The sequence below is a fragment of the Schistocerca gregaria genome, chromosome 8 (assembly GCF_023897955.1).
Source record: "Schistocerca gregaria isolate iqSchGreg1 chromosome 8, iqSchGreg1.2, whole genome shotgun sequence".
Taxonomy (NCBI): domain Eukaryota; kingdom Metazoa; phylum Arthropoda; class Insecta; order Orthoptera; family Acrididae; genus Schistocerca; species Schistocerca gregaria.
In genome coordinates this window covers 380,920,411-380,942,945 of record NC_064927.1, presented here as the reverse complement: position 1 = coordinate 380,942,945, position 22,535 = coordinate 380,920,411, and the positions used below count along the sequence as shown (strand labels likewise).

At 40.5% G+C, this 22,535-nt stretch overlaps 1 protein-coding gene across 1 annotated transcript in view; it reads right to left on the bottom strand.

Annotated features, from left to right (window-relative positions):
* Positions 1–22,535, bottom strand: part of LOC126285442 (polymerase delta-interacting protein 2) — a 76,037-nt gene that overhangs the window by 37,872 nt on the left and 15,630 nt on the right. The window contains exon 3 of the mRNA XM_049984829.1: positions 16,159–16,255. Coding sequence (XP_049840786.1) covers positions 16,159–16,255 — 97 coding nt within the window. The remainder of the gene's footprint in view (positions 1–16,158; positions 16,256–22,535) is intronic.

Here is a 22,535-nt window from a genome sequence, read left to right as displayed (position 1 = left end):
TCTACTGTTTTTGCCCTCTACGGCTCCCTCTAGTACCATGGAAGTCATTGTCTCATGTCTTAACAGATGTCCTATCATCCTGTCCCTTCTTATCAGTGTCCCCACCCCCCCATGTTCCTTTCCTCTCCGATTCTGCCCAGAACCCCCTCATTCCTTATGTTATCAGTCCATCTCATTTTCAACATTTATCTGTAGCACCACATCTCAAATGTTCAATTCTCTTTCAGTCAAATGAATTTGAAGTCAAAAATACTCAGAGCCTGACTGAGTGCAGTAGAGGGATAGCTGAAGTTGATTACTTGCCCTTTGAGAAGGTTCCTCAAACAGTTGAAAATTAAATTTCCTTCGTCATATCACTATAATGAATAAAAAGTAAAACTTGAAGTACAGCTTGTGCTGTATCTGCTAAAATATCTGATAACTTAGATGAGAAACATATATTAAAATGTAAACAGTTATAAAATCGGCATTGGGTCAGAAAATGGCACACCGTCAATGGTTGGTTGCAGTAAGCAGAGGGGCACACACAGAGGCTCTGGAGGGCATTAAGTGAAATGGAAAATAACATACAACTGAGAAGCCTATATTGTCAGATGTGCTGGGTGGTCTGATAGAAGATGTAAAGTTCTGCAGTATAGATCAAGCACTGTTCTAGAAGCCAATATTGAAAATGCTTATTGCCAATGACAAAGACGCATCTGACATCGTGGTTGGGCTCAGATATATCAGTCGACGAAGGAACTGTCTCCAAGTTGTGTGCAAAGCTCAAGAAACTTACAATGATAGGTTGAACCTACAGTAGTGTCTTTGAGAAGTGAACTAAATCCAAGACGAATGTCATCTCTGCACAAAGCCCAGGTGCTGAAGCGCTCTCATCCATCGGGAACGTTGCAGGCAACTTAAAGTTAAGCTTCTGTAGCAGTATCCAAAAGCGAACTCTGGAAGGCAACAAAGAAGTTGCACTTATCTCCAATTGGTGGTCAAGGGAGTCATCAAAAAGGACCCATAGGATGAATAGTTGGGCATAGAGGACAGATGACATGCATATCTGCTGAGGAGAACAAACACCACGTTGATCTGACAGTGATAGTTCCACAGAGTCTGAACAGAGACAGAGTCATAACTGAGCAAGTGTAGAAATCTCCAGTGGCCAAACTTATGCCTCAATAGTGGATTGTGTTGTGACAGCATAAAAGAGACTGTCAAACAGATGAGTAAATGAGACACCCATAGCCCAATTTTGATCTGACAAGGGAGAGGTATAAGCAGAGGTTGATTTTCTGATCTGCTTCCCATGAATAATCATTTAAAATACAATGGATATTTAGAGCTTGAGTACAGTGTACTACTAAGTAAAAGACGTGGGAGAACAAACAGAGCTTCCTATTGCGCTTAAGCCCCAATGATTTTGTGGTTTCAACAAAGAGCAACAGGAATGAGATGTAAGAATGAAGGAAGAAACTCCTTATGCCAACAGAAGTTCAGACAGACGGTTTTCTCAGTGGAAAAGTGGCAGCCGTTGTTGATTCTCCACAAATAAAGACAATCGAGACATCATGAGAGCTGCTAGATCACGAAGTCATCTATTTATTTATTATGCCATCCATGGACTTTTTAAAATGTGTGGATGTTGTCAGTTTGTGTACATTTACATATTTATACAATTTTTCATTACATGTAGTTAATAATTGTGAGACAAGTTATTTACAATCATTTTTACTAAGGAATTCGCTTATAGTGTAAAAAGCGTGTCCCAGCAAATAAAATTTAGGATTTTTCATAGAGCAGTACATGTTATCTGTTTCTTTTATTTTTGCGCCAGTTTATTACGCAGTTTTACATCTTCATACAAGAAACTATTTTCAGTCTTATGTGTATTTTTCCTCTCTAGGTGAAGACTGACTTTTACTATAGTTATGAAAACTGCTACTTGTACAATAATTTTCTATATTCTTCTTCATATAAACTATGGTTTGGCATATAAATTCACAAGGAACAGCTACAAATTCTAACATTTTGAAAATTTCTCTGCAGTGGGCTCACTAACTGATTACCATTATAATTCTTACTGCTCTCTTTTGCATTTTAAATACTGTTCGTAAATTCGGAGCACTGTTTCCCCAGAACATTATACCATAACTGATTGCTGAATGAACATAACTGAAGTATACAGTTCCCAGACATTCATCACTGCATGCTGATGCAAGGACTCTTAAGTGCATAACATGTTGTTGATATCTTTTTCGAGTTTCACAGCATGTTAATTCCACTTCATTTGGCTCTCAATGTGCAACCCCAACAATTTTGTTGTAGGTACATCATTTACGAATATGTTATCTAGTTTTCAATTTAAGAGACTGTTTCCTATTCATCCTAAAGCATACTGTGTTTGTTTCTTTATGTTGAGGGTTACTTTGTTTTCCTGTGATCATTTGTAGACATTCCTCAGTACTTCAGTAGAACTTTCCAGCATTTGTGCTGGTGTGTCACTGGTGATTAATATGCTGCTGTCATCAGCAAACAATATCTTCTCTCCATGGCTGATACATCATGGGAAATCTTCTATCAGAAACAATACTGGGGGCTAGCACTGTTCCTTGAGGGACCCAATATATTGTGGCTCCAATATATGTTTTTAATGTACTTTGATCCACTAAAGACGTGTGTGATATCTACTGCCTGTACTTGTCTAAATATGAACGGAACCATTTGTTAACCAATCCCCTTACTCCTAGTGCCTCTAACTTGTGCAACAGTTTCTGGTGGCTGACTGGCAAACACCTTCAACAGGTCTAGGAAAAGGTCAGTTACATAGCTGTTCACATCTAGTGCTTCTCAAACTGTTTCTGCGAATTGTGCTATTGCAGATTCTGTGCCTCTCCCAGGCCTGAAAGCGTACTGGTCTTTGCAGAGGAGGTTTGAATTAGCTTAGATAGCTCATAAGCCTGGTTTTCATTATTGTCTCTATCACGTTGGAAAAGGATGACAATAGGATTATTGGTCTGTAGTTTTCAATGTTTTCTACATTATCTTTCTTGTGAACTCTTAAAATTTTTGTATGCTTCAGATGTCAGGAAAGCAACCAGTTTTGAAGTATTCATTTATGATTTCTGTTAGTGGAACTTTGATACCATTTATGCATTTTTTCAGCGCACACACACACACACACACACACACACACACACACACACTGGGATTTCATCCATACCTGCTGAGTTTCTGGTCTTTAATTGCCTTACAACATTCCTTACTTCCTCCTCAGTAGTTGGAAGCAATACCTTTGAGTTAGCTATATGCTTCTGTGTTGGTTGATTAACACTTCTTGGAAAATTTTTCTGTAACTTTGTTGCAATGCTAGTTAAGTAGGTATTCACATAATTTGCTATTTCTTTCAGGCTACTTACTAAGCTCTTCTTGTTCTTGATTTTTGTGTCTGTACACCTCTGCTTCACAGTTCCTGTTTCTTGTTTCACTACAGCCCTGTTGCTTTACTTTTATTATTGGCTAAATTTATCAACCTACCACTGGCTAATTTTTTTTTTTTTTTTGCGGTATTGAGTACCTTGCTGTAGATCCTTTTGTAGTTTTCGTGCTAGTGCAAAAAATCTTGTTCACTGTCGTCCTTTTTAATGGAGTTTAGATATTTACAAGTTTGAGCAGATTTTCTAATTCTTTTAGTAATCCATTTATTTTTGGTGGGTATCCCAACAGGAATTAATGCTTTGCGGAATATCACTTCAAATTTTAGTTTAAACTCGGACATGAAATTGGAGGATTTCCTATTCACTTCAGTGTCTGTATACACTCCTTCCCAACTTTCATGTGTTAACTGTAAGGAAAATTCTTGCAAAGCTGATGGAGTAGACTTTTTTTGAATACATGCAGTTTGGATTCTTTTTCTACACAAGCTTTTTACTTTTGTAATCTGACAAAGACGGCCTGACAGTCTCAGATTTTTAACATCACAGTTTTCTCTGCCTGCATCTGCAGCTACATGGTAAATGATGAATGTTTGGTTATTCTTGTTGCACAGCTGACTAGTGATGACATGCCAAAACTACATAGGATACTTAGAAATGTGTTACTGGTGTCATCTGTTTTAGCTGTATTTATGTTCCCACATAAAATGGGAGATACAATGACATTGTTCACTACAGCCCGGCCAGGAATCTAGAGATTTTCCTTGTTCCCAATAATCTGATGTAGGTTACTCCAAACAACAGAAGAGGTAGTAAAATGGTTAAAAGAATTAGTAAAAAGAGATCATGCTAACCTTTTTACTATCTTTGATAAAATAATGACACTTTGCACACAACTATTTACAATGAATACAGATGTCCTTTGTGGGATGGCATTTGAAGATATGGAGAGCATATTTTTGCGCGACAACCATGTCGTGGCACTTCTCAAGTTTGCCACAGGACTGGCACACACCGTGGAAGGATAGAAGTTCGGGGGATGGTACATTTTGTGGCAATAACGCACTCTACCTGTTCATCACTGATGTAGAAATATTGTTTGTTGCCTGTTGCAAGTGAAAGGTAGAGCCTTTGGTCAGCTTTAGACAGTTCTGCCAGTTGGCCTTGTGCAAAGATGGGACATGAGCTGGCAGAAGAATTATGCACAGGAAATGGTTGCTTAAGGATGTGACTTAGAGGATGAACCACTTTGAGCAGTGGGCAAGCTGTGCATTACAGAACTAGAGATTCAGGTGTGAGAAAGCGTGTGTGGAATTTGAGAGAGATATGGTTGCACAAGTGTTATGAGAAATGACAGTAATCTCTTTGAGAATACCTAGAATATCTGCCATAAACCAGCCTCTCGGACAGGTTCTCAGAGAGCCCCAAATGGAATGGTGGATGTTGAAGTTACCAAATAGCAAAAAGAGCAGAGAGAAAGGAGTGGTAAGCTGCAGTATGCCTGCCCTGGTCATATCAGATAACAAGGGATACAGATAAAAGATATAACTGGGGAGAGAAAGATGGACAGTGACAGTTTGTAGCTGGGTGTTCAATGAAATTGTTTGACAATCGATCCTGTCTGTTTTTTTGTTTTCTTTTAGGGCAGAAAAAATAATTATTATTTTGTGTAAAGAACAGTTGTGTCAAAGTGACAAGTTTCACATCATTACGAAATGTCGTATTCATGAACTATGGAAGAAGGATTAATGTATGTATGTATGTATAATATGGAAACAGAGAGGAGTTAAAAAAGATGACTAAACGTCAATCCCAACTGACATAAGAGAAGACAACTAAAAACAGGGATGTGGACAAAAGGCTACTAAAGACACCATACAGAAACCGAGGTCCAAAACTAAAAATTGAATGGACTTTGCCATATTGCTTTCGCAAATAAAAAGTAAAACGCGGTCGACAGCCCATGCATCATTTGCTAAAATGGCTGATAATTCACACAGCAAACCCAAGTGGGAATGTAAACGGATAACAGATGCACATTCCGTTAAAAAGTGGCAGATATTAAACCTTGGGCGTAATGTGTACAAAGTGGTGGGGGTATGCCACTTATCACATGATGATGGCTAAAAGGGCAGTGCCCAATACGCAACAGAGTTGAAATGACTTCCTCCTGGTGGAAGGGCCGAGAGGTCGCTGGGAGAGGATTAATGATCCTGAGATTATTCCCTTAAAGGGAGGACCAATGGCGATGCCAAAGGGATGCCACCTCCTGACAGATGGCAACACAGACGTCATTGGAGGGAATATAGGAACTAGTACGAGGACTGCAGCCTTGGCAGCAGCATCAGCAGCCTCGATTCCTAGCAGATGAACATGACCCGGAATCCACATAAACTTCACAGTGGCTCCACCAAGAGTGAGCAAGGGATAGTTCTGCTGGATCCTTTGCACTACGGAATGGGCAGTTCACAGCGCACATAAACTTTGAAGCGTGCTGAGAGTGTCTGAGCAGAGAACACAACTGAAAATTCGGTACCGCTGGATGTAATTCGTGGCCTGATTGAGGACAAAGAGATGGCTGCAAATACTGAGCAGTGTGCTGGAAACTGATACCTAAAGACGTGGACACTAGTGACCAAGGCACACAACACCATGGTCAGTCCGAGATCCATCAATGTACAAAAAGGTGTTGTTGTGGTCTTCAGTCCTGAGACTGGTTTGATGCAGCTCTCCATGCTACTCTATCCTGTGCAAGCTCCTTCATCTCCCAGTACCTACTGCATCCTACATCCTTCTGAATCTGCTTAGCATATTCATCTCTTGGTCTCCCTCTACGATTTTTACCCTCCACACTGCCCTCCAATACTAAATTGGTGATCCCAGATGTCTCAGGACATGTCCTACCAATCGATCCCTTCTTCTAGTCAAGTTGTGCCACAAGCTCCTCTTCTCCCCAATCCTATTCAATACTTCCACATTGGTTATGTGATCTACCCATCTAATCTTCACCATTCTTCTGTAGCACCACATTTCGAAAGCTTCTATTCTCTTCTCGTCTACGCTATTTATTGTCCATGTTTCACTTCCACACATGGCTACAGTCCATACAAATACTTTCAGAAACGACTTCCTGACACTTAAATCTATACTCGATGTTAACGAATTTCTCTTCTTCAGAAATGCTTTCCTTGCCATTGCCAGTCTACATTTTATATCCTCTCTACTTCAACCATCATCAGTTATTTCGCTCCCCAAATAGCAAAACTTCTTCACTACTTTGTCTCATTTCCTAATCTAATTCCCTCAGCATCAGCCGATTTAATTCGACTACATTCCATTATCCTCGTTTTGCTTTTGTTGATGTTCATCTTATATCCTCCTTTCAAGACACTATCCATTCCGTTCAACTGCTCTTCCACGTCCTTTGCTGTCTCTGACAGAATTATGATGCCATCGGCGAACCTCAACATTTTTACTTCTTCTCCATGGATTTTAATATCTACTCCAAACTTTTCTTTCCTTTCCTTCACTGCTTGCTCAATATACAGATTGAACAACATTGGGGAGAGGCTACAACCCTGTCTCACTCCCTTCCCAACCACTGCTTCCCTTTCATGTCCCTCGACTCTTATGATTGCCATCTGGTTTCTGTACAAATTGTAAATAGCCTTTCGCTCCCTGTATTTTACCCTTGCCACCTTCGGAATTTGAAAAAGTATTCAAGTCAACATTGTCAAAAGCTTTCTCCAAGTCTATAAATGTTAGAAACGTAGGTTTGCCTTTCCTTAATCTTTCTTCTACGATAAGTCGTAAGGTCAGTATTGCCTCACGTGTTCCAACCTTTCTATGGAATCCAAACTGATCTTCCCCAAGGTCGGCTTCTATCAGTTTTTCCATTCGTCTGTAAATAATTTGCGTTAGTATTCCGCAGCTGTGACTTATTAAACTGATAGTCTACATCTACTTCTATACTCCGCAAGCCACCTCCCTTTTCTGTTCCAGTCGCGCATGGTTCGCGGGAAGAACGACTGTCTGTAAGCCTCCGTGAGCGCTCTAATCTCTCTAATTTTACATTCGTGATCTCCTCGGGAAGTATAAGTAGGGGGAAGCAATATATTCAATAGCTCATCCAGAAACGCACCCTCTCGAAACCTGGACAGCAAGCTACACCGCGATGCAGAGCGCCTCTCTTGAGGAGTCTGCCACTTGAGTTTGCTAAACATCTCCGTAACGCTATCACGGTTACCAAATAACCCTGTGACAAAACACGCCACTCTTCTTTGGATCTTCTCTATCTCCTCTGTCAACCTAATCTGGTATGGATCCCACACTGATGAGCAATACTGAAGTATAGGTCGAACAAGTGTTTTGTAAGCCACTTCCTTTGTTGATGGACTACATTTTCTAAGGACTCCCCCAATGAATCTCAACCTGGTACCCGCCTTACCAACAATTAATTTTATATGATCATTCCACTTCAAATCGTTCCATACGCATACTTCCATAGTTCGGTAATTTTCACATCTGTGAACACCTGCTTTCTTTGGGATTGGAATTATTATATTCTTCTTGAAGTCTGAGGGTATTTCGCCTGTTTCATACATCTTGCTCACCAGATGGTAGAGTTCTGTCAGGATTGGCTCTCCCAAGGCCGTCAGTAGTTCCAATGGAATGTTGTCTACTCTGGTAGCCTTGTTTCCACTCAGGTCTTTCAGTGCTCTGTCAAACGCTTCACGCAGTATCATATCTCCCATTTCATCTTCATCTACATCCTCTTCTATTCCCATAATATTGTCCTCGAGTACATCGCCCTTGTATAGACCCTCTATATACTCCTTCCACCTTTCTGCTTTCCCTTCTTTGCTTAGAACTAGGTTTTCATCAAAGCTCTTGGTATTCATGCAAGTGGTTCCCCTTTCTCCAAAGGTCTCTTTAATTTTCATGTAGGCAGTATCTATCTTACCTCTAGTGAGATAAGCCTCTACATCCTTACATTTGTCCTCTAGCCATCCCTGCTTAGCCATTTTGCAATTCCCGTCGATCTCATTTTTGAGACGTTTGTATTTCTTTTTGCCTGCTTCATTTCCTGCATTTTTATATTTTCTCCTTTCATCAATTAAATTCAATATTTCTTCTGTTACCCAAGGGTTTCTACTAGCCCTCGTCTTTTTACCTACTTGATCCTCTACTGCCTTCACTACTTCATCCCTCAGAGCTACCCATTCTTCTTCTACTGTATTTCTTTCCCCATTCCTGTCAATTGTTCCCTTATGCTCTCCCTGAAACTCTGTACAACCTCTGGTTCTTTCAGTTTATCCAGGTCCTATCTCCTTAAATTCCCACCTTTTTGAACTTTCTTCAGTTTTAATCTACAGTTCATAACCAATATATTGTGGTCAGAGTCCAGAAAGAACAGGAGTGGCCCCAACACTGATTCCTGCGGCACTTCCATTTGACTGAACATCACTCAAACCCATCACAGCCATTCTCAACACTGTGAATAATGACCTTTTGCTGTCTGTTGCTAAAGTGAGCTACTCCCTGTATTCCGCAATGGTCCAACTTCCGGAGTAAAATTTTGTGGTTAACATAATCAAAGGCCTTAGTGTGATTAAAAAAAAAAAAGTACTAGCGATCAAACTTTTTATTTAACCCATGAAGTACCTCACATAAAAAAAAAGAGAATACAGCATTCTCAGATGTTAAACGACTTCTAAAACCAAAATGTACATTCAATAGCAAATTATGTGATATAAAATGACCAATTATCCTTACATACACAGCCTTTTCAATAACTTTAGTGAACGCTGATGGTAGAGAAATACATCTAAAATTGTCTACATTATCCTTTTCTTCCTTTTTATAGAACAGCTTTGCTATTTACTTTAATCATTCAGGAAACTGACCATTCCTTAAGGAAAAATTACAAATATGGCTAAGGGCAGGGTTAAGATGTGCAGCACACTACTTTAATATTCTGCTAGGCAATCCATTTTATCCATTAGTCTTTAGCCTTCAGTAATTTAATTACTGACCCACTCTCCCCCTTGTCTGTATCACAGAGGAGTATTTCCGATATCATCTCGGAAATGGATTTGGCAAGATAGTTATACGATTTCCTGTAGAAACTAAATTTATATTTAATTCACCAGTAATGCTCAGAAAATAATTGTTAAATACTATGCATGTATCTGATTTATCAGTGAGAGAAATATTTTTACTATGAACTGACTTTATATCGTCGACTTTGTGCTGCTGACTAGACACTTCCTTCACAACTGACCATATGGTTTTAATTTTATCCTCTGAATTAGCTATTCTATTTGCATACCATATACTCTTTGCCTTCCTAATAACATTTTTAAGCACTTTATTACTGTTTGTAATGGGTTACTGTAGCTTGATTGTGACTACTTCTAAGATTTTGATGTAATTCCCGCTTTGTTCTATGTGATATCCCTATCCCACTTGTCAGCCACACTGGCTGCCTATTACTGCTAGTATTCCGTTCAGGACGTTCTAATGGAAAGCAACTCTCAAAGAGGATGAGAAATATGTTAACGAAAGTATTATATTTATCATCTATGTTATTGGCATTATAAGCATACTGCCATTCTTGTTCCTTAACTAGATTTAAAAATAAAACACTATTAATAAATAAAAAGCACAAGTTTGCTTTTGTTGTACATCACTTATTTTTGTTAACCGGTTTTCGGCTAGTTTGTAATTATATTGTTTGAATACAAAAACCTTTTAGTGTTAAAATTTGTGCATCATGGTCTGAAAGGCCATTCACCCTCGTACTAACAAAATGCCCATCTAGTAATGAAGAATGAATAAAAATATTGTCTATGGCCGTGCTACTATTCCCCTGCACCCTAGTTAGAAAAAACAGTCTGCATCAGATCATATGAATTTAGGAGATTTACCAACATCCTTTTTCTTGCAGAATCTTGTTCAAAATTAATATTGAAGTCACCACATGTAACTAATTTCTGCTACTTCCTACAAAGTGAATCAATAACCCTCTCTAGCATCAGCAGAAATGCTCTGGAGTTGTAGTTATGGGACCTATAAACCGCAATGATTAGAAGTTTAGAATCACTAAATTCAACTGCCCCTGCACAACATTCTAATATCTGTTCAGTGCAGTGCCACAAAACGTCTGTGGACTCTAAAGGAATACTGCTTTTTATGCACATGGCCATACCCCCACTCTGCAACAAACTCCTTGAAAAACAGCCTGTGATGAACCAAAATGCCACCGTCATTTTCAAACAAACAGAATCTGGATTCATCCGAAAACACTATCTGATGCCATTCCTGTCCCCAGTGACATTATTCCATACACTACTGCCATCTAGCACATTTCTGCACATTTGTCAAAGGTAGACAGAGAAGTGGATGACGCGCATGTAACCCATGCCGTAATAAATGGCTACAGACTGTCACCTGTGATAGAGTATGACGTGTTCCACCTGTTCTACTGTTGCACCAGAGCCAAGGAGGACGCACATCTCTCCTGCAATGTCATTCGGATGTAGTGATCTTTTCTGGGGGGAGGGAGGGAGGGAGGGACGGGGGGGGGGTGGGGTGGGGGGGTGGGGTGGGGGGGTGCCTGGGTGTCGTGACCTGATTGATCTCGTCATTTTCTATGGCCTTCCATGAACCATTTTTGCACACATCCATTGCACTGCTGAAACAATTCACCACACACAAGCAGCAATGTCCCAGAAGCATGCATCACATTCTGTAACACGTTCTCTTTCAAATACACTGATCTGACAGTACAGTTCGCAAATACATCTGCGAGGCATCCTGCACATCTGCTGAAGTCACAATGACCCCATTACCTTTGGTTTACAGTGACAACAAGAGCCGCAGACACATTTTACTGGTAGGTGGTGTTGCGCCGTGATATTAATGTCTACCTTGAACCCACCAGCTGATGGTTCAAATGCTAATCATTTCTGCAGAACATACTAATGTAAACATTCTGCGAATATGAATGTCTGGGAACAAGGTGTTCTGGTTTTTTCTGAACATGTGTGTATTATCCACACACAAAGTGTGTCCTTTACTTAGTCCTGATTTCGATAACTATTTCAACAGCTTCAGACATATTGCAATCAAAATCTGTTTTGTTGTTTTGTGAATGTATTTCAAAGTTATAGCAACACTCCAATGCTAACTCATATTTTATAGAAGTTTATACCAAATCTCGCCCAGCTCAAGTGATCAAATTGTTTGTAAGACATTTATCCCTTAAATTACATCAAAGACTCATAAATCATAGTGCTCTCTTTCATTACATACACTACTCTGAAGATTTTATTATAATAGTTTATCACAAGTGTGACTTTACATAAGTTATCATCCGTCTTGTCAGACATATCATTATTTGTAGAACATAAAAACCTAGTCATTTGTAAATATTTGCAGTGGTTTAGCTTTCCTAAATATCGGTGTTTCTATGACGGCTGTTGCATATCAGTAAATTTGAATTTTTGGTGTTTTTACTGAGCAGTTATTATGCACAACGCAAAAGTACATTTTAATTTCATTACAATTTACAGGGATCCATGTTTTATCTGCTTTCTTTTGGTCCTTTTTCACTGATTATTGTTCTATGCACCAATTCATTTTCAAGACAATATTCCAAAACACACTGCCTAACACTATGTAAAAAATATAACCGTCTTGTACTTCTGCCTAACACTGTAATACCGGTGCTCTTATGCCAGGAGTCTGCGTATACGCCAATATTTTTGGCTAGTTATTTTCTTCTTTCAAGACAAACTGCTTCAGTGACTGATACTGTCTTCATCATCGGTGTCATTTTCAATGATTTAATCTTCTGGAATGTTTTCATACAGGAAACACAATACTACTCCCATCGTTATCGAGAGGATCTACTGAACAATTGTCCACAATAATGACATACTTTTCACCATCATCACTGTTCTTTTTAACTGATATGACAGGTGTATGTGTTGTTTAATTCTTTTGAGGAATTTCAACCAATACATGTGAATACAATGAAGGAGCACACATTACTGGAGTAAGAGAATACTGAGAACTGTTTAACCACAAGTTGTTTGTCTCTGGTCCACATAAAATATCACAAGGCATATTCATGCACCTTAGTTATGACAGAAGTCCCTTCCCGTAAGTCTCTCACACTGTTGTAGGCCAAGGGGTTAACCCTTAACAGTTTACAATTTTTTTTTTTTTTTCCCACTTAATTAGACCTCAAGATCAGGAAAGAAACTTTCAGCAAACCTGTTCTATCTAGCCATACCGTAGGTACAACCACAAAGGAGGAGTATTGTTGAGAGGCCAGACAAACATACGGTTCCTAAAGGGGGCAGCACCCTTTTCAGTAGTTTCAGGGCCTACAGTCTGGACAGTAGACTGATCTGGTCTTGTACTATCAACGAAACAGCCTTGCTGTGCTGGTATTGTTAACGGCTGAAAGCAAGGGGAAACTGTAGCCGTAATTTTTCCCGAGGACATGCAGCTCAACTATACGGTTACATGACGATGGCATCCTATTGGGTAAAATATTCTGGAGGTAAAATAGTACCCCATTCAGATCTCCTGGCAGAGACTACTCAGGAGGGTGTGTTCAGGAGAAAAAAACTTATGGAACGTTAGCTCCATTAATCGGGCAGAAGGTTAGAAAATTTAAAATGGGAAATGGGCAGGTTCCCAATAGATATTCTGGGAATCAGTAAAGTTCAGTGGCAGGTGGAACAGAACTTCTGGTCAGTGAATACAGGGTTATAAACACAAAATCAAATAAAGGTAATGAAGGAATAGGTTTAATAATGAATAAGAAAATAGGAATGCAGGTAAGCTGTTATGAACAGCATAGTAAACACATTATTGTGGTCAAGATAGACATGAAGCCTCACATCCACCACAACAGTACAAGCTTCTAAGCCAATTAGCTCTTCCAATGATTGAAAGATGGAAGAAATGTATGATGAGATAAAATAAATTATTCATATAGTTAAAGACGACAAAAACTTAATAGTGATGGGAATTTGATAGCATGAAAAAGAAGATAAGGGAAAATAGTAGATCAATATGGACTGGGAGAAATGAATGAAAGAGGAAGTCACCTGGTAGAGTTTTGCACAGAGCAGTGTTTAATTATTGCTAACACCTGGTTTAAGAATAAAGACAGACATGTGGAAGAGACCCAGAGATACCAGAAGGTTTCAGATTGATTTATATAATGCTAGGACAGAAATTTACGAACCAGATTTTTAATTTTAAAACATTTCCAAGGGCAGATGTGGACTCTCGACTTATTTCTTATGAACTCTACAATACAACTGGAGAAATTTCAAAAAGCTAGTCTATATTGACAGAAATAGATGCTGGTGAGAATTTCAGAGGGACCATTAGGCAACGTTTGAGAATAATGGGGGAAGGAATACAGTAGAAGATAAATTGGTAGCTTTAAGAGATGAAATAGAAAGGGCCGCAGAGGATCAAATACATACAAAGACAAGGCCAAGTAGAAATCCTTGAATAACACAAAAGATGTTGAATTTAACTGGCAAAAGGAGAAAATATAAACATGCAGTAAATGAACCAAACAAAAGGGAATACAAATGTCTAAAAAAGGGTGTGGCACGAAGTGCAAAACGGCTAAAAAGGAGTAGCTAGAGGACAAATTTAAGGATTTAGAAGCATATTTCACTACGGGAAAGACAGATACCACTTACAGGAAAATTAAACAGGCCTTTGGAGAAGAGAGAGGAAGCTATATGAACAACAAGAGCTCAAACAAAAAACCAGTCCTGAGAAAAGACAGGAAAGGTGGAATGAATACATACAGGTCTATATAAGGGAGCTGAACTTACATGCAACATTATAGAAACAGGAAAGGACATAGATGAAGGTAAGTTGGGAGACAATACTGCAAGTAGAATTTGACAAAGCACTGCAACACCCCAAGTCTAAACAAGGCTCAGGAGTAGAAGACATTCCGTCAGAAATACTGTTAGCCCTGGGACAGCCAGCCATGACAAATCTCCTCCATTTGGTGTGCAAGATGTATGAGATGTGTGAAATACCATCAGGCTTCAAGAAAAATATTATAATTCCAATTCCAAAGAAAGCAGGTGCTGACACACGTGAATATTACCGAACTATCAGTTTAATAAGGCATGGTTTCAAAATACTAATATTAATTATTTACAGAAGAATGTAAATACTGGCAAAATCCGACCTTCAGGAAGATCAGTTTGGGTTCCAGAGAAATGTAGGAACACATGAGGCAATACTGAGCCTATGACTTTTCTTAGAAGATAGGTTATAGTATTTGTAGCCTTTGAGAAAGCTTTTGGCAATGATGACTGGAAAATGCTCTTTGAAATTCTGAAAGAAGCAGGGATAAAATACAGTGAGCAAATGTTACTTACAACTTGTACAGAAAACTGACAGTAGTAGTAAAGCTTGAGAGGCAGGAAAGGGAAGCAGTATTTGAGATGGAGTGACACGGGGTTGTAGCTTATCCCCTATGTTATTCAATGTGCACACTGAACAAGCAGAAAAGGAAACCAAAGAAAAATTTTAAGTAGCGATTAAAGTCCAGGGAGGAGAAATACAAACTTTGAGGTTTGCCAATGACATTGTAATTCTGTCACAGACCGCAAAGAACTTAGAAGAATAGTTTAACGGAATGGACTTTGTCTTGAAAGGAGTATATAAGATGAACATCAACAAAAGAAAAACCAGGATAACATTTGAATTAAATAAGGTGATGCTGTAGAAATTAGATTAGGAAATGATACACTGAAAGTAGTAGACAAGTTTTGTTATTTTGGCAGCAAAATAACTAGTGATGGCTGTTGTAGACAGGATATAAAATTTAGACTGGTAATGGCAAGAACAGCATTTCTGAATAAGAAAAATTTATTAACACTTAATATAGATTTAAGTGCCAGGAATTTTTTCCTAAAAGTTTTTGTAAGGGCTGTAGCTATGTATGGAAGTGAAATATGGCCAATAAATAGTTTAGACAAGAGAATATAAGCTTTTGAAGTATTGTGTTACAGAAGTATGCGGAAGATTAGATAGGTAGCTCATGTAACTAACAAGGAGGTACTGAGGAGAAAAGAAATTTGTGGAACAACGTAATTAGGAGAAACGATAGGGAACATTCTGAGACACCTTAGGATCACCAATTTAGCACTGGAGTGGAGTGTGGGGAGTAAAAATCAGAGGGAGACCAGAAGATACATACAGTATGTTAATTCAGAAGGATATAGGTTTTAGTAGTCATTCAGAGATGAAGAGGCTTGTACAGCATGTACAATTCCATCAAACCAACCCTAGAACTGAAAATCACAACTAGCAGTTACAGACTCAAAAGCTACATTAAAAAAATGATTGTATACAAACAGCAGGGTTAAAGATGAATCCTAAACTGAATTCTAACAAAAAAAAAAAAAAAAAAATTGAAGAATGGAAAGGTTGAAACTGAAGTGGCCAAAGTTTTATTTTGTCAAGATATTAAATTGTGAATAAATGCTAGAAAACTGACAGTGTGAAAGTGTTGTTGAACAAATACATTGATCAGTGGCACCTGTTGCAAAATGTTTAATGAATATCTGTGTTCCATTTCTACAGGTGAATCCTCAAATTTTTTTAATAGTTATACTGAAAAATCAAAAAAGCCAAACAATAGTTATCTTTCACGTATTATCTGTCATGTACTCACAATGAATGGACAATCCCTGGAGTCAATTAGAACTTGATAGAAGGTCTGTGTCTGACCTTTTACATCTGAAGACGGCGATCCAGGAGATGGCACACTCCTGTATAGACAAAAAATTACTTTATTACATACGTACCCATGAAATTACTTCTTGAACTATATTAAACCACTAAAGAAGAGTGTAATGGATACATCACAGCAAACGTGCTGGCTAACAGCTGCACGTGGATGTTTCACTGATTTCTATTGTTGCCTTCAGTTGAAGGCTCTGCTTGTTCAGTTCAGAAATATTTGATCCATGAAAGACAGACTTACAATTTTATGCATTGTTCTAAAAGCATATATATATATATATATATATATATATATATATATATATATATATATATATATATATATATATATATATATTAAAAACAAAGATTCCAAGACTTACCAAGCGGGAAAGCGCCGGCAGACAGGCACATGAACAAAACACACACACACACACACACACACACACACACACACACACACACACAGAGAATTACTAGCTTTCGCAACCGATGGTTGCTTCTTCAGGAAGGAGAGGGAAAGACGAAAGGATGTGGGTTTTAAGGGAGAGGGTAAGGAGTCATTCCAATCCCGGGAGCGGAAAAGACTTCCCTTAGGGGAAAAAAAGGACAGGTGTACACTCGCGCGCACACACACACACACACACACACACACACACACATATCCATCCGCATGCGAGTGTACACCTGTCCTTTTTTTCCCCTAAGGGAAGTCTTTCTGCTCCCGGGATTGGAATGACTCCTTACCCTCTCCCTTAAAACCCACATCCTTTCGTCTTTCCCTCTCCTTCCTGAAGAAGCAACCATCGGTTGCGAAAGCTAGTAATTCTGTGTGTGTGTTTGTGTGTTTTGTTCATGTGCCTGTCTGCCGGCGCTTTCCCGCTTGGTAAGTCTTGGAATCTTTGTTTTTAATATATTTTTCCCATGTGGAAGTTTCTTTCTATTTTATTTACATCATCAATTTGAACCCAACATACACTCCTGGAAATGGAAAAAAGAACACATTGACACCGGTGTGTCAGACCCACCATACTTGCTCCGGACACTGCGAGAGGGCAGTACAAGCAATGATCACAAGCACGGTACAGCGGACACACCAGGAACCGCGGTGTTGGCCGTCGAATGGCGCTAGCTGCGCAGCATTTGTGCACCGCCGCCGTCAGTGTCAGCCAGTTTGCCGTGGCATACGGAGCTCCATCGCAGTCTTTAACACTGGTAGCATGCCGCGACAGCGTGGACGTGAACCGTATGTGCAATTGACGGACTTTGAGCGAGGGCGTATAGTGGGCATGCGGGAGGCCGGGTGGACGTACCGCCGAATTGCTCAACACGTGGGGTGTGAGGTCTCCACAGTACATCGATGTTGTCGCCAGTGGTGGGCGGAAGGTGCACGTGCCCGACGAGCTGGGACCGGACCGCACCGACGCACGGATGCACGACAAGACCGTAGGATCCTACGCAGTGCCGTAGGGGACCGCATCGCCACTTCCCAGCAAATTAGGGACACTGTTGCTCCTGGGGTATCGGCGAGGACCATTCGCAACCGTCTCCATGAAGCTGGGCTACGGTCCCGCACACCGTTAGGCGGTCTTCCGCTCACGCCCCAACATCGTGCAGCCCGCCTCCAGTGGTGTCGCGACAGGCGTGAATGGAGGGACGAATGGAGACGTGTCGTCTTCAGCGATGAGAGTCGTTTCTGCCTTGGTGCCAATGATGGTCGTATGCGTGTTTGCCGCCGTGCAGGTGAGCGCCACAATCAGGACTGCATACGACCGAGGCACACAGGGCCAACACCCGGCATCATGGTTTGGGGAGCGATCTTCTACACTGGCCGTACATCTCTGGTGATCGTCGAGGGGACACTGAATAGTGCACGGTACATCCAAACCGTTTCGAACCCATCGTTCTACCATTCCTAGAACGGCAAGGGAACTTGCTGTTCCAACAGGACAATGCACGTCCGCGTGTATCCTGTGTCACCCAACGTGCTCTAGAAGGTGTAAGTCAACTACCCTGGTCAGCAAGATCTCCGGATCTGTCCCCCATTGAGCATGTTTGGGACTGGATGAAGCGTCGTCTCACGCGGTCTGCACGTCCAGCACGAACGCTGGTCCAACTGAGGCGCCAGGTGGAAATGGCATGGCAAGCCGTTCCACAGGACTACATCCAGCATCTCTATGATCGTCTCCATGGGAGAATAGCAGCCTGCATTGCTGCGAAAGGTGGATATTCACTGTACTAGTGCCGACATTGTGCATGCTCTGTTGCCTGTGTCTATGTGCCTGTGGTTCTGTCAGTGTGATCATGTGATGTATCTGACCCCAGGAATGTGTGAATAAAGTTTCCCCTTCCTGGGACAATGAATTCACGGTGTTCTTATTTCAATTTCCAGGAGTGTATATGAAACAAATCTAAAAGCCATTGGAGTATTTTAAATATTGATATAGCTGATTTTTCCTACAGGCTGAACATCATACTTTAAGATGGCCTAGCGGTAGTGGGAATAGTCCACTTATTTAAGAAGGGAATTGAGTGGCACTAGTCATTAATGACACTTTCTGAATGTTGTGTTAAGTTGTGTCTGGCAGGCTTGTAAGATGACGGATAGGAAAATGACGAAACGTGAGAGTAGTAGTACTGAAATACCTCACAATGTACAATACTTGTGTAAAATCTGTAAAACCGATGATGATGATGATGATATATTTGATTTGTGGGGCACTCAACTGTGCGATTATCAGTGTCCATACAAATTCCCAGACTGTACACAGTCCAGACTCGCCACTTCCTTGAATGATGATGAAATGATGCAGACAACACAAACACCCAGTCCCCAAGTGAAGAAGATACCCGACCCGGCCGGGAATCAAACTGGGGACCTCATGATCCAGTGGCAGCAACACTGGCCACCAGACCACGAGCTACAGACAGTGAGACCAATGGTACTGTGACACAGATCAAAAACACAGGATGACACGCACTGTGGTCAAAGTGATCATCTCCTCACAGAGGTTAAAAATAAGAAGAGAAGGGGATGTGCAAATGAAGGTTGTGAAAGCACTGATGTGTGCTCCTGATGGAGGCTTGTGTATGAAAAGTAATATTCCTTCAAAAACAATAATTATTTATTATCATGAAACTACAATTGTAATGTTTCAACTTTGATATCTCAGGTGCTGTAAAAGTGTGTTATTGAATATTTATACTTGAATACTAGTCATAAATGAACACGTGATCATAAGAAAGTGTCTATGGTTGAAATTTGAGTCGCCCACCATGTTACGCCAGAGTCGATCATATTACTACTCACCAAAATAAAGGACACTTTCAGTGCGAGTTTAACTGAGCAAGGTACATCTTACTAACACTCAGTACATGCCTAAAACCACACAAGAACATGTGCTTCATGTTATTCCTAGGATTTCAGATGTGGAAGTGGCACTTTAAGCTATGATGTGGAGTTAAGGGCAGACCACCAGTAAGAATTACTGAACTATTGCAGCACTTTGTATAGCGACTTCATAGTACGGTGGCTCAAGCAACTGCATGGCGCCTTTTTTTGTTTTATTGTTGTTATTTGCTTAATCTATCAATTTAATATCTGCCTATATATTTCCAAAGGAGCTGAGGTCTCATACAGTATGAGGTCAGCTGAAAAGAGAAATCTCACTATGTTCTGTATACCACTCGTGCACCATAAATCATGTGTACTGGAAACTGATCCTGCTAGAAACACTGATCCCTCAAGACGTGAATTTTGCACTGACTGGATCATAATGCTGACCAGGATGTAAGTATGCAGGGCAGCATCAAGTCAGCCATCTATCCTGTGAAGCAACCTGAGTCCCCGGGAAGACATGCAGTCCAAACTGACAGACACACTTGGCCAATGTGAGATGACTTACAGAAAAATTTGTGTTTGAAATGGACATGGTCCAGTAGGAGTGTATAGGCTGCACAATTATTCACAAAGGAAAATGTTGATTTGTTAACAAATATTATATTACACTAGTCATAGTCATTTTCTTCAGAAATTGCTGATTACTAGAGTCTTTAATCATCATCATCATCATCATCATGGAGTTTCCCTATGATGGCCACATGTTTGCTTTGTAGTCTAGCCTCCTGAAGCACATGCTAAACATTGTCAACTGACCCATGAACTGGAGTAGTCTTTCACCTGTGCCACATTTAAAAAAGGATTCTGCTACAAAGCATTTACAGGTTCATTACACTGGATTGGTGGTTTCACATGGCAACATCCAGTTTCCTCATGTCCACTGTATTCACTAGGCTCACAGTGTGCTCAGAAAAACCATACTGTGCCTCTGTCTCTAACACTACCACATTTCACTAGAGCAAAGACACACTCACAAAAAGCCTGCTGATAAGGCACAGCTCATGAATGAAGCAGGTGTGCTCAAAGTGAGAGTCTGGGCATCTAATCTAGAGCTGAGTACTGTCAATGGCCATTATAGAACAAATGGTGTGATGACAGACATAATTCACTGCATTTGACTGTTACGCAGTGCAGTAATGTGATAAATTACTCCATAATGACACTACCCTACAGGAAATGTAATCCTAAGAGGCAGCTAAGCAGTCTAGTCTCTAAATGTGTCCATATATAGGGATCATATCACCAGGCACTGGTGTCTGGGAAAAAAAAGTGCAAAAATGCGTCACATCTGAGCACTATTAACCTTCAACAGGTGAATTGACACAGCAACTAGAATAACAACTTATTTACTAGGATTTTAAGGGTTTGACCTCCTCCACTCATGTTTTTTATTTGGATAATTTCACATATTTAATAAAACTGAAGATTGACTTTGCCATGTGTAATAATTACAGAATTGATTGGTTAGATTAAAAGAAGGGGAAAGGGACCATACTACGAGGTCATCAGTTCCTTCTTCCAAATAAAACAGTGCCCCAGGTGTGAGAATAAAACAAATGAGACGGACAACTAAAAACAGAATGAAAGGAAATAATCATACCAACGATGAAGGGCAACAAACATGTAAATGGACAAAAGGGGACAAGAAAAACCATAGAAGCAGGATGAAGAGATTAAAACAACAAAACAGATTACCATGGCTGGCTGACAACGAGAAAAAGAGGATAAGACTGCCACTCTGCAAGAGACTGCCACTCTGCTCTAGAAGCACTAGGGTAGAGAGGACAGAGGGACATAGGACATGCGCTAAAACTTAGATCAAATCATAAAACCTATCCTCACGAATAAAATGTAAAACTAAATCAGCCGATGAGGCGGTGTCAGATAAAATTAGCAGAAACAAGTCCGGTAACCCAAGATTTCGTCACTGGGCAGTCTAAGTGGGACAGTGCATCAGAATATGGGCCACTGTCAACCGGACTGCACTGACACTCAGGTGGGTCTTCACAGCACAGGAGGCAACCATAGGTCGCCCAGGCGTGCCCAGTGCAGAGCTGGCAGAGGACAACTGATTCCCTGCGAGAAGCCCACATGATAGTATTCCAAACATTTATAGTCTCCTTAATAACACACAGTTTGGTGTGTGTACTATTATGCCATTCAGTTTCCCAAAGCCGAAAAACCCTACGTTATAAGTCACTGGGTAGAGTACACGCAATGCTGAGGGCACTGCCGAACTATGAACCTGACTCCCATAGTCAAGGCGGGATTGAACAAGGGCTTTGTAGAGCTGCAGCAGAGTAGAGCAATCTGCACTCGAGATGTGGGGGGCATTGAGTTGCTGCCAGCACTTCTGCTTAAGCTGATGAAGATGAGGTAGCTTAGTCAATCGGGCATTGAAAACCAGTCCTAAGAATCGATATGTCTCCACTACAGGGAGTGGATCATCATTAAGGTAAAGTTCTGGTTCCGGATGAATGATACGATGCCGACAGAAGTGCATGACATACGACTTAGCGGCCGAAAACTGGAAGCCGTGGGTGAGAGTCTATGATTGCACCTTGTGGATGGCTCCCTGTAGGTGCCACTCAGCAGCACCAGTACTGGTGGAGCAGTACAAAATGCAGAAGCCATCTGCATACAGAGAGGGTGAGACATGTGACCCTGCAGCTGCTGCTAGACTGTTAATGGCCACTAAAAATAGTGATACACTCAATACAGAGGCCTGTGGGACTCTCCTGGATATGGCAGGAACTATGGGAGGTACCAACTTGGACACGGAAAGTACAGAGCAACAGGAAATTCTGGATAAAAATCGGGAGCGGGCCACGGATACCCCATCCGTATAATGTGGCAAGGAATGATATTGCCAGGTGGCTTCATATGCTTTGCGTGGATCAAAAACTAAAGCAACAAGGTGTTGGCGT